Here is a 13,624-nt window from a genome sequence, read left to right as displayed (position 1 = left end):
GGAGGGCAATAGAGAAACGTGAGCACATCAGCAAACGTGCATTAAACTGTAGAGAGTTAAAAAAAAAAAAAATCCACCTCAGATACAATTTGCATATGTAATCTTAGCTTTAGTTCCCAGCGAGATTGTGTTTGAGTAAAGAATGACCCCTGCCAAGAAAATGGAATCGAAGAGAGAGAGAGAGAAAAAAACAACAACATCTCATGCTAAAGATATATGCTCGTGTGAGAAAATTGCATGAATGTTAGAGAGTGCTATCACATAGTCAGCTTAATCCACTGTGGTTAAAAAGATCTTTCGTAAATGTTCATGATTTTCATACCATGTCAAAGCAGAAAAAAAACTGTTTCACTCAACTTGGAAATCATCCATCCATTTTCTATAACATTTGTCATCATTAGAGCTGTGCTAGAGGCTGACTCTGAAGCGTTGGGCGGGATACATCCTGAAATGGTCACCAATGTCTTTAGTTAGTCCCTCAACATTGTCATACGTTGTCATGTCACATGTCCCATTCCTTTGTTTGATGTATTTTAAACTTGGCGGGAGATCCCCCTGCCCCCCTTGCCTGCTAGTTTGCAACTAGTACTTGGGACTACAGTATTCTCAAATAGATATTGTTCACTGAATTTTTAAAAGTACACAGAATATACTTAACAACAGCAAAAACAAGCAGTGGTAAAACCACATCGGGTTGGAAGCACAAAACAGGACAAATGATAAAGTTTCGTCAATGGACATTGTGTGAGCATCCTAGATTTTCAACTATGATTTTAACCTTTTTTTTTTTTTTTTTTACATCGCAAAAGGGCGTCAACATTACATCTATGGGAAGGAATGGCGTTTCAAAACCTAACTGCCCTCACTGAAAAAAATAATTAATGGAAGGGACCTTTCCACAAAGAGTCTAAAAAATTATTGAGGGAGACAGATCTAGTCTGCGTCCTGCTCATGTTTAAGATGTTGGCGAGCAAAGGTGAGGCCAAGCCATGTAGAATTTTAAACACAATGGAATCTTGGAATCTGACAAAACATTCACAGCAGCTTGTATTTGACCAGTATGTTACAATGGTGATGCTGAAAAGGTTTACATATTGTATGTCTACCAATTGTAGTCACCACACTTCTGTAACCTACAAAATATGGCAGTTGCAGTAAGCATTAAGAATCCTTGAATAATCATAGTGTGAAACATGCATTGATGTTGTACTTTCATGTACTGAGCTTGGATTACAAAACCACTCTGTAATAGAAGCCAAACAAACAGATGGAGTACATCTTCATCACATGCCAGCATACTGTGTTGTAAGGTGGTAAGGGTGTACTTGTTAGCAGTCCTGCTGAGACAGATGCAGGAAATGACAACCATATGGTTGATCCTGACCCCAGTGTTTACAGTTAAAGCTAAAGAGTATTCCTGAATTCAAATACTTGTGCAAAGGCAACCCCCCCCCCCCTTAAAAACCGAATACAAATGGAAAAAATATTTTATTCAGGCAGTTAAAAGTATGCAAACTGTACGTGTGAATGGCATGCTACTCTGCGCGAGTCATTCACGTTTACACATCTGACTGATATTTATGCATGGTGCTACATTTCGACCTTCACGAATGTACCAAGAGCATGTTATGCATACCAATATGCAATTTTTTTCATTTGGGCAAGTAAATGAGCTGTCACCAAAACATGTTTCAAACATAAAATTGCAAGTCCTTCCAGCTAAACTCTAATTAGATTATATTAATGAGGCCAGTATTCAATGTGACCATAGGAAAGTTCGCATTTGGTATTGAAGATCTAATCTTATGTAGGTACTGTAAATCCCAAGCAGTCTAATCAATATTATAGGACTAAAACATGGCCTATGATATTAGAGGATGTTTCACGGGCTGACAAACTAATCTCGTGTTATCTATATGATCTTAGCTGATTATAGTACATCTGCATGAAGATTCTTGCTCTGCTCCCCTGAGATGTAATACTGGCATGTTAATAGGAAAGCTAATACACGTACAGAGCTTTACGTGCCTGTGGTACAAATCTTTCAACGGTTGCTATCTAAGTACTTGCCGCTGTTTCTGATTTGAGACGTATCGTTTATTTTTCATACATCTAAAGAGAGACGTTTAAGTTTTGCAAGCCCCATTAAAACAATGCAGATGCTTTATCAATAGACAAGGAAAGTGCTGGAAATGAAGTTCATGAAAAGTTCAAGGTCTTGTTGATCTAGCACAACCCTACTAAATAAAGACGCACTGTTTGAAAGTGAAATAGTGTCTGTGCGGCTGTGTTTGTTTTTTGAACAAATGTTGTTGGAGTTAACCAGATTGAAATTGGAAAACCACGGGACCCGCATTAGCTGACAACAATAATGTCCGGAGCCTCAGTGAAGGCTTGCTCACACTAAACTGTCATCCTTGCATCACACCATGCACAATGCTGCGAGCTGACGTAATTTTCCGCTATATTGCAGGAAATGCTGAAGAGCTCATTGTACTGTATAAATGCTAAAAAGAACATTATACACCTGATCTTCCACCACTTATGAGTTCTATCCTCTGCCCTCCTTACCTGCAACCAGTGTTGGGCGAGCTACTTCCAAAATGTGATAAATTTCATATTACTCGCTACTCTAGGAAAACGCTAAAATTGCAACCATAGCTGCTACATATATTTTGTAATGAGGATTTACAGCTGGTCAAGAAATATTAGCGATAGGTGACGTATAATTGATCTAAAAAATGGAATTGATCTAAAATAATAGATAGATAGATAGATAGATAGATAGATAGATAGATAGATAGATAGATAGATAGATAGATAGATAGATAGATAGATAGATAGATAGATAGATAGATAGATAGATAGATAGATAGATTTGCATTTTGCTTGCGAACACAGTGATTGTCATTTTGCACACGTTGATGACACATTCATTAAGTTTATTTCATTTTAAACACTGCCTTTTACTTTACTTGGGTTCTCTCCTCCTTGTATGTTGTTTAATGAGTAACTCCTTAACCACCAACACTGGCAGTAACATCGTTAATGTTTGTAGGTTGAATGACTTGTCCAGAAACGAAGAATCAAGGGAAACATCATGAAAACATTGCCAAGGCCTTTCATCATTCTGACATACTGTGATGGTGCTGCTGCAACATCAATCAATATAGACTGCATTTGCAGGGCTGCTGCAAAGGTGCCTTCTTGCAACTTTTCATATCATTTTGAGGACATATTAAAAGATACAAAAATAAAGCTGTCCTTAGTTATACAACTGACCAAGAAGGAAATTCGAAAATATCACTCTGTGGAATAATAAAGGAGAATTACCAGTGGATTCTACATTTAAATATACTCTATAATGAGATGAGAGGGGTGCATACTGAGTCCAAGAGTGTACATTATAGCACTGAGAAGAGTCCCCGTGCAGTTGTCTGGTATTACGTTACTATGCTGGAGATCATCAAGCGTAAATTATTTTTACAAGACATGGGATGGGATGGGGAGCAGCAGTCGGACAGATAAATCAATATCAGCCCCGATGAGAGTGCTTTAAAAAACTTTGCCTGCATCAGCTTGATGTTTTATTTGAAATTGCAGTATGTGACAAATAAACATAGACAGCTTACTTACTTGGTAAGAGTTCGCCATGACAGCAACAATGATTCTGGCCAGAGGCATTTTTAATAATTTGCATCATGCCTCTTAAATTTAAGTTCTTGACTTTTTTTATTTTAAATATTGGTACTTAGGTCCATGCACCTTTGGGATCCTTATTGTAATGTAATAAGATGAGCCACAAGCGGAGGGGGGGATTATAAGTATATGAACACAAGTTCCAAGTTGCACCAGTGGCCAAAGGGGGCTAAGGAGCTGCAACCTGTAGAACACCACAGCCTTAATTTTGTGATTGAATATTTTTTTTGGCAGCGTTTTACTTTACTTTTAGTATGTCCCCCCCCCACAACTGTTTCAATCTCGGTGTTTTTTTGCACTTGTTTTAATTTGTGCCTAATATAACACAATGTGTTATTTTTAGCACTCGGCATCTTGTGCAACGTGTTGAGCCTGGAAGGGGGCTTCTCCCACCTTCTGAAGGTTTCTTATTTTCCCCAGATGGTTACCCCTACTGAGAGCTTAGTTCAGGGGATGCTGTTGTGTATTCATGATGTTTTGTACGACTTATTTTTCACCTGTGAAGCCCTGCTGTGATTTAAGGGTTATAAAGATAAACTTGACTTCACTTGATGTGTTGTAAGTTTGCTTTGATTTCATTTTGATGATTGCATCTCTTTTTTGCTGTGTTTTATTAATGTGTTTGCATTTTGTTGTTTGCAAATGTTTTTGTTTATTTTTTTCTTTGTATGCCCCATTCCTGTGTTGTGTTTGACCACGTCAGCCATTATATTTTCACTCCTGAAACTCCCCCAAAGGTGAAAACACATCCTTAATTCTCATGCATAACACAAATCCTTTTTTGGGGGGGATTTTGTGTGTGTGTTGAGACTTTTGTTATTATTTTTCATTTAAAATTTTCTTAGAATTACTGTAAGATTCAGTTAGGCCATCTGGCAATTTACGTTATATATTAGCATTAAGCTGGTAATCTTTTGTTAGAAGAAACTATATGGATTGAGTGAACATATATGCGTTTATTTATAAAATGTTGAATTCTCTTTTGTTTTATGTGCTAGTTTTGAAAAGTGACAGATTATCAGCTTGAAGCAAGCATGATGAAGGTATACGCTATATCCCTCCTAAACCTACTGGGTGCCAGCACTCTCATTTTTTATTTGTCATTCTTGCTTTGGTAACTTCTGAACTTCTGGCCAATCCAAAACATTTCACCCGTTAATGAAATTATATAAGTTGTGCTTGCTGCCCAAAAAGAGTCATTACAGTAATTCTCCGTATGAGCCGTTACAGATTGTGCAATGTCAACAAGCTTTGAATCGTGGCGTTCAAGTGGTAAATTAACTTTACTGTTTTAAGAGTGGGAAGAGCAGATTTATATCAAAATATATGTTCTTGTCGACAGTATATATCAGATTGTTACACTGGATGGGTCTGAAAGGAATCTTCCAAGATAAGATGGGATTTGCTTACAATAACTTTATCACATTGAAAAAAGCTATGCAAAAAAATGACTTGCCCAAAAAAAAAACTATACTAAATTTTAAATAGACCCTATAATACCATTTAAAAAAAAAGTTTAGGTCCACTGGGGCATATTGTTGATCTCTTTCACATTGCTGTTTTATTCATGGTTGTTTCTTACCTCTCAGTTTGTAAGGAAACCTTTGATGGCTCATTGTTGGGGTTCTCCCACTCCATCTGGGGACAGTGCATGAAGTAGCACAGCGTGTAGATGGCCTCAGGGGCCCAGTGTATTCCTGCACTCTTCTGATGGATGGGTGTTCCATTGTTATGGTTCTTGGTGTACAGTGGCTGAAGGTAGTGCATAGCTCGAGACACCATATCACCTACACAAAACACCATTAGAAAGGAGATGAGTTCAAATGTCTCCTTTTATCTGTGTTCTATTTGCATTTCAAGTGAGTGTCAGTTTGTCCCAATAGAAAAGAAAAACAAATTACAAAGTAAAATTATAGCATAATAAAGGCAATAATTTTGCATACCAATGCTGTCACTCAAACGTGCATGAAATAGCATTCACAGGTGCAAAAACATTGACAATTGCCATGAGAAGGATATTCTATGCTAATTAATCAGCAAACGGTTTTCCACGTTTATGAATTCGATGATCATCACATTCTTATCAACAAATTTCAGACACAGCATTGAACGAAACCAATTGTCAATGCCTTACCCCTGTCGTTTTGATGCATTTCTATTCCATAGCAAAATGTAATACAGCGTAATTGCTCCTTTGCATGTATAAATAAATTCATGACAACCTATCTCTGTTAAGTTATAAACAATTGATCCCGCAGACAATGCTGTTCTTAAACTGTGCTATCTGGTTCCTCCCAAGTGCCCATTTAACTTCAACAATGTAAGCGAGTGTAAAAAAAAAGATGCCTGAATGAGGGAAGAGTGTGACCAGGTTTTCTCATTTAAAAAACACGGATACTAAAAATAATGAAATGGTAAATGAAGTTTCTCTATATTGCATGTCTAGAGTCATGCTGGTTGAGAGAAGACCACTGTAACAATGACCCTACTATGAACTAAATAACATTAAACCAAAAAGTCAATTTGATGACAGGTGATTGTGTTATTACTCTTGCTAATACTAAACACTATTTTGGTTGACAGTTGAATCCAGTTCAGGGTGTCCCCCGCCTACTGCCCGAAGCCAGCTAAGACAGGCTGCGACCCCTGTGGGGATAAGCGGCTCTAGAAAATGGATGGATGGATAGAAATCTTGATTCTGAACTTGAAAATCAAAACCCACAAAAGTGTGTTCTTCAGGTCCCACATTGTAACACTGAAAAGGTGCTGCCAAAAAAGCTCAGCTCATGGATGGCCTGCACTACATTTTTTGGACAAGGAAGCAGGAAAAAGCTGTAGCTCCGCAATGAAGCATACCTGAACGTGAAAGTAAATAGGAAGGAATTTTACAGCTGAATCCTTTTCAGCTGGCTTATCGTATGCATCGCTATGACAACTATGTGATTGACATCTATTGGACCCAAACAAGTGGCTTGCTGACTGAACAATGCAAATCGTGTTCTATCATGGTGATCCAACTTTTTGTCAATACAGTAGTTTGGCTGCCCATATATAAAAATATGGTAAAAGGTTGCTGTGTTAGGAGTGCAGCAATGCCTCCCACATTCGTCCGAGAAGAAAGTTGGCAAATGAGTGTGTTTTTACAGGTTCTCTGATGACTAAAGGGGAACTTAGTTCCATCTATCTATCCATCCATCCATCCATCAATCCATCCACCCCTCTATCCATTCATCCATCCATTACTTTGCATTGTGATTGCGAGGTACAGCAGTACATTTAATTTAGTACATTTAACACCCACAGAAGACTTAGGTACAAAATTCATTGTCCTCCACAGCTACCTATTCCACAGTATCAGTACAGTGGTTTTCAAATGGGGTAGGTGAAGGAACTCCAGAGGGTATGTGATCTTTTTAATAAAACAAACAAAAATATCCTTTAAGAACAATTATTTAATTGATAAAATGTTTCAGGAAAATATAAATTCATATAACGATTTTTATGTTCATTACAGTTATTCAATTTCATTGTTTTAAAAAGCCAGATTCTCCCCAATACTCGAATAGTTTGACCCTTCTTGTTACGTGCCACCTCTCGTTACCTGTCAATCACTTGAAGACACAAACAATGCAGTTGTGGTTGAAGCTTAAGCCTTCTGCAACCCACCCAAGGCATTGTGTTTTTTTCTGTGGGAAGAAACTTGCTAACAGTTGCATGAAGCAGCGCATCTGCAGCGCTATCTTAAGACGAAACATGGATGGCATTGGTAAGCCACGCGACATTTTTAAAAGAAACTTCTCTGAATTCAGATCATCTAAAGATATGATGGGAAAGGCCAACATAACATCAGCCAAAGCCCTGGATTTTTCTGTGGACAAATATTTATTTATAATTATTTCTTTTTGAGAACAGGTCTGACACTGTATGTTGATTGATAATTAAGATCTTTCTTTTTAATAACAAATCTCTTCTATGAGCCAAAAGAAAACACTTTGATTATTCATTATCCAATACAAATGAAGTTTGAAAGGTTCTATAATTGAATCAATCTGTTTTAAGTTTTTTCTTTGTTTTAACCCAAAAACACTTTGTGTTACTTAAGGGGTACTTCGCCGGAAAAAAAAAAAAAAAAAATCACAAGGGGTAGATCACTGAAAAAAGGTTACTGGTCTAATTTTCAGATCTGAATTGAATTGTCTTCCTTTTTAATAAAGTGCTCCACCTCTGGCATTTTATAGCATAATCCCTACAATGGGGTAAAACAGAATCAGCGGTTTCCTTCCACCAGACACGTACAGTAAGCATAGTTATTCGATGATATTAAAAGTAAACAGTAAACCTTAGAGCAGAAGCTTGCGGGACAAGAGTTGAGGCAGTAATGTTCTATACCTGCACACGTTGCCTTGTGCAGTGTATTGAAAGTGTCACACTGAGGAAAGTAATACAAGAAATGTATATATTTCTCACAAATGCCAAGTTTCCAAAAATATTCGCTGAATTTCAATAACGTACAAAAAAACATGAGGACCAGTAACACAATTTAGTTTGGCATGAATGAGTGGTTCCCCCAAAACTGTTAATAACAGCTGCAGGTATAATAACATGGTTTCAATTCAGATATGCTAATATGGCCTTTTGGCAGAAGAGAAAATGAAACTTTATTAAGAGGGAAGTTGAAAGTAATGCTTCACGACTGAGCCAAATGCCAGTGACTGTCCCTGTGCAGGATGTAAATGTGAAAGACACAGTATTTCATTCGAAAAAAAGTTCCAAACAAACCATAATCATCATTTTTATTCAGATTTCCCCCCTTCATTTTGTTTCCTTTCAAATAAATATTCGGGCAGCCAAATGACATCTTTCCTTCAATGCTGATCTTCGCTGTGTCTTTGCAAAACACATAGTTATTTATGTTGGGTTTTTTTATTTTAATGACTCATACTTATGGCCTTCATTTTTTGTAAAAAAAAAAAAAAAAAAAAAAACTAATAAGAACGTATATTATACATTTTGGGAATTGCGGTACTAAAATTTAGATTGTAAATGTAGGTCAATGCCTTTGATTCCGTTCAGGCCGAGAAACAGGGCCAACGATCAACATGACAGGCAGAAAGTTATCTGATGCTCATAATTGTTTATATAATGAGTGCATTATAAATGGTCTGACTACAGTCATCTTCTAGAGAGAGGGTTCATTATTATTATTATCATTAGCTGTGCCTCAAAAGAATTCTGCTTAATGACACAGCAACTTCCAGTGATTCATCCCTGCTTAATATGCACATTCACACGCACACACAAGGGTTATAAATGACAGATTTACTAATGCAGAGGGACAATATTTGGGCAGAGCTTGATGCTGCAAGCATCATATTAACAAATCAGTCAGTCATGTCAGCAAACAGATATGTGAATAGTTTATAGCAACAAGTTGAGCATATTGTATCTGAAAATCAGAGCTTGAAAGGTATGTTGCTGCTGGACTGGCTTGCAATAACAGACGCATTTCTGTCATTGCCATAGCAACCACAGACCCAACTACCTTAGTCATGTATTATATTTGCCTGTGCACAGATTACTGCATTATTCATAATAGTCTTGCATAAAGTGCTTGTACAAACTTTGTTGCACGTTAAAATAGTTTATTGCAGTAGATTTGCAGATTTAGAGCAATTGCGATTGTGACATGGTCAGATAGTTAACAATGTGTTTATCATTGTAAATGGAGTTTGAAGTGGTGCAAAGTGCTCAGGTGTGCTTGAGATTTTTGTTACTCTACTGAGAGGAGCTACACAATGTATTAAAGCCCTTTCAATGCTGCAGCACTGCTGACTGGTTACAATAATAAACAAGGCTATATTACAACATCCTCTGAACGTTAAGGAAATCGGACTATTTTTGTAAAGGCAGAAATTGTTGCATTGGTTTTCATGACTTCATAGTTTGTATACCTTTGTAAACAAATATGGTTGGTGGGATGTCTGACTCAAGCCTGGAATTGAGCTGTTCAAAATTTTCAGCATCTGACATTGTTCACCACTGTGTAGCTCCACCTTAGGTGTTGCATATTTAATTGCCTAGCTCACGGGCACCTTGACTTTAAAGTATAAACCAAACACACGGACATGCACAGACAGAAGCGTGCATACACAAACAATCACTTACTGAGTTCAGAGATGCTGCCCACTCGTGTGGCGAGTAAGCACTGTTCAATAGAGCGCAGCTCAGACTGGCTGTAGGCGTTTCCCTCGCCATTCTTTGCTGCTCGCTGCTGCAGAGTCAGACCCTCAGGTAGGCTGAGCACACCTGAAAAATAGAATGGGTGAAAGGAACAAAGGTAAATGGCATTGCTCAAGCGTACAAATGTTGGGCTATATGATTCCAAAGGGAAATGCATCTTCATCTTTCATGTTGTGTTGTTTCTGGATGTGAAAGAAGATTTTATATATATATATATATATATATATATATATATATATATATATATATATATATATATATATATATATACACACACACACACACACACAAACTGAAGTCCTTGCATGTTGAATGAACAGTCTCATTTTTCTTCCCGCTGTGATGTGAACATCTGAAGTGGATTCGTGGCTGTTATTCATCTTGAATTGATTCCATACATAACTCCTACCGCCACTACAAGCCACTTGTCTACTTACTTTTATCTGTGACAGTAGCAGTCTGCTTGGCTAGATGGATGGCTGGGGAGAGAGAGCGCTCTGGTTCGCTCTGGCTCCCACCTTCCTGTGTGGCGTTTTCATGTTTTCCCCATGCCTGCGTGAGTTTTCTCTGGCTACTCCGGTTTCCTCCCACAATCCAAAAACATGTATTGTAGGTCTACAGGTATACAGTACAAGTAACTTAAATAAGGTAACTTCAAACATAGCCAATGCTGAAAGATAATTCATTTGAATGTCTGAGTATATATTAATTACACTTGCCATTAATGAAACTAATTCACATTACTTTGAAATCATGTCCAGCTAACAAAAATAAAAATATAATTAAAACATATGTCTAGTTTGCTGAGAAGACAACTTAGTTCGCACATTTTAAGTGAAAAATGTTGAACAACACGATCTTAAAATCTGCATGTATGAGATAAACAGTGAGAAAAAAAAATCCTAGTAACTGCCGGTGAGGCGTATTGATCGCCCATAGCCACTAAAAACTATCCTCAGTCAATATGCTAATTTGGCAGTTTGACACAAATGCCCCGAGGTGTACTGTACATGCTCAATTATATTAGCCAGGTTTTTAGCATATCCAGAGCACAAAGCAGCTGCTTAGCGAGCTTCAGACCAGAGAGCTGACACCCATTGACGACATGCAACAAAGAACAGGAGACACTACCATCTGCTGCCAGTGTCAGGTGTCTTGAACAACTGCATATTTAATCCAAATATTCTAGCCAAGTGAGAGATCAACGACAAAAAAACCCCAAACAATTATTTGCAACTACAGGCTAGAACTTTAAAAACAAAACAAACAAATAGCGTATATAGTTTTTATTTGTTTAATGGCAAAAATCAATTCGCTCCATCGATTTTAACATCAGTACCCTGCATGATCCTCAGAGACACATTCTTCTTAAACATATTTAGCACAGAAACCTAGCAACTTAGCATGGCGCATGGCATACAGTGGTCCTGTGAGCAATAGGCCTACTACTAATAACAGCATGCTCACCATTGTCCATGATTAATTATCATGGCAAGGTTGACAGGAATGTAATCAGTGTGTTGGTCTGGGGGCTCATGGTGGAGGGTTAATATTTTGTAACATGATGTCTTTAATGACATCAGATTTAATTATAGTGGAAATGCCTTAAAACTTGCAAGAAATTTTTAGTTCGACTAAAGTTTTTGAGTCACATGTCTTAAATGTGGCAACAAAAAGGGGCGGGGCTAAATGGTTGCCATGGTAGCCCCACTCACCTTTTGTCTCTCTGTGGCCACCCTTTTGACCACCCTCACAAGTGGGAAAACATTTTGATGTGTGATTTTCTTGCCAATTTTACATGCATCCTGTATTTTTAGTTGCTGGATAGCTCATACCTGTTATTCATGTTAAATATATGTTTACATTTCAATTTATATGACAAAATTATATAACAATATTACAATATTTCAATAATACAATATTTCATGAGACCCTGTGCGTGGCACCCTTGGCTACTCCTCACTAAGTGGTGAGAAGCTCGTGAGTAGCTAGAAACATTTCTAGCTACGCCCTGATAGCAAAGAGCCAAAATGTCTGCCACTCGCAGAACAACTCAACTGAAGGTTCTATAGTTTGTTTTTGTGGCAATTTTCAGAAAGACATTGTTGACCAGCTTTTTCAATAATTGATGTCAATGCTTTTTGACAAGAAGGAACATTGGCTAAGAGTGTAGTCAGTTTGTGTCGTTACCTTGTCTTTCAAACTGCCATGCTATCTTGCTAGCAAATGTTTGTTATGCATAGTCAGCAGGTCGAGTATTAAGTATGTGTTCCATTTTGACATTGATTTTCTTTCATGTTTGTATAACAATGGTAAAAAAGTGAGTATTTGATAAATAACAGTGAAGAATGCGGTTAATCACAGTTTTATAGCAGTGACAGTTATGACAGTAACTATGATTAATTTCAGTGTTAACATCCATCCGTTTTCTACAATGCTTGTCCTAATCGTGAGCTGGAGCCTATCCCGACTGACTGTCAAGAGGCAGTGTACAACTACGACTTGTTGCTAATGTCAGGTCACACATCGACAGACAACCAGTCACACCTAGGGACAATTTAGCCTTTAAAAAGCATCAACACAGACTCACCAGAGTAAACCCGAAACTCAGAGTTGAGCCAGATATGCTAACCACTAACTGAGTGGAATTATTTGTTTAAACAAGAAATACATCACACCAGCATCACAGAAAAGACTGTCACTCTAGTCATGGAAGATACATGTCCCTATTTTTTTTTTTAATTAAACAGCCCATTATTATCTGAATCCATTAAACATGGAGTTTTTATTTTCTTGTCACCAAATAATAGGGTCTTTCAGGTGCCTGGCAACCTGTCCAGTGACAGCTCTTGTATCTCATTAGCATACACTTGTAAACAACATGATGTACACTACTTCTTACAATATCGTTTATAAGTCAAAGTTTTAATCATTATATTGTAGACGAAATAGGCACCACGAAGGCCATCACACTAACTCATTAAGTATTTACATAAAGATCAATATTGTTAATAATGAGTGTCTGGAATGCTGGATACACAAATAGTAGATCAGTCCCGCAATGTTGCTGTATAGTGAAAACACACATATCGATGAACAGCAAATTAATCATTGACAACATTGGTGCCAATGTTGGCTGCTGGCTTGAGTGCAATTTGATAGACAAATTAAAAGGCAAATTAGTGATTTTCCAGATAATCAACAACTTTTGATAATCGATTATTCGATGTACAAACCATGTTTTACTTGGAAGTTTTCCAAAACTTAAAAGAAAACTAAAAAACTAAAAAGAATGATTGTTGAATCAAAATAAGACAGTCACACTCAAGTCATTTCCATCTGAAAACAATGATCAACATTTTGATGATTTTGCTGATGGTTTTGACCAAAGAAGAAACTAACTTAAAATACACAATCAGTCATGAGCAAGTTTCATGAAGAATAAGAGAAAGAGACTAATTACTGTGGGAAGCAGAAATCAGAGGATTTTGACAACCTTAGTTGTCAAACACGTAGTTGAACAGTGAGCCTAAACATTTATATACTTAACGATTACTCCATTATTAAATAATTGTCAATCAATTGTTTTGTTTCGACACCTCTGGCACCACCTGGTTCTCAGACTGGGATCCGCGGACCCCCGGGGGTCCGTGGCCTGACTGCAGGGGGGTCCGTGCTATAATTT

General features: G+C 37.4%; 1 protein-coding gene across 2 annotated transcripts in view; it reads right to left on the bottom strand.

The window, feature by feature from the left end:
- abtb3b (ankyrin repeat and BTB domain containing 3b) overlaps nt 1-13,624 on the bottom strand; it is an 81,342-nt gene that overhangs the window by 15,363 nt on the left and 52,355 nt on the right. For both annotated transcript variants that reach the window (XM_088416656.1, XM_088416657.1), the window contains exons 2-3: nt 9,865-10,005; nt 5,282-5,486 (exon numbers count right to left, since the gene is read on the bottom strand). In XM_088416656.1, coding sequence (XP_088272782.1) covers nt 5,282-5,486; nt 9,865-10,005 — 346 coding nt within the window. The remainder of the gene's footprint in view (nt 1-5,281; nt 5,487-9,864; nt 10,006-13,624) is intronic.

The sequence above is a fragment of the Hippichthys cyanospilos genome, chromosome 6, assembly GCF_059441005.1.
Source record: "Hippichthys cyanospilos isolate Australia breed blue-spotted pipefish chromosome 6, RoL_Hcya_1.0, whole genome shotgun sequence".
In the NCBI taxonomy this organism is placed as follows: Eukaryota; Metazoa; Chordata; class Actinopteri; order Syngnathiformes; family Syngnathidae; genus Hippichthys; species Hippichthys cyanospilos.
Note: the sequence above shows the minus strand (reverse complement) of the source record. Positions and strands in the feature narration are given on the sequence as shown.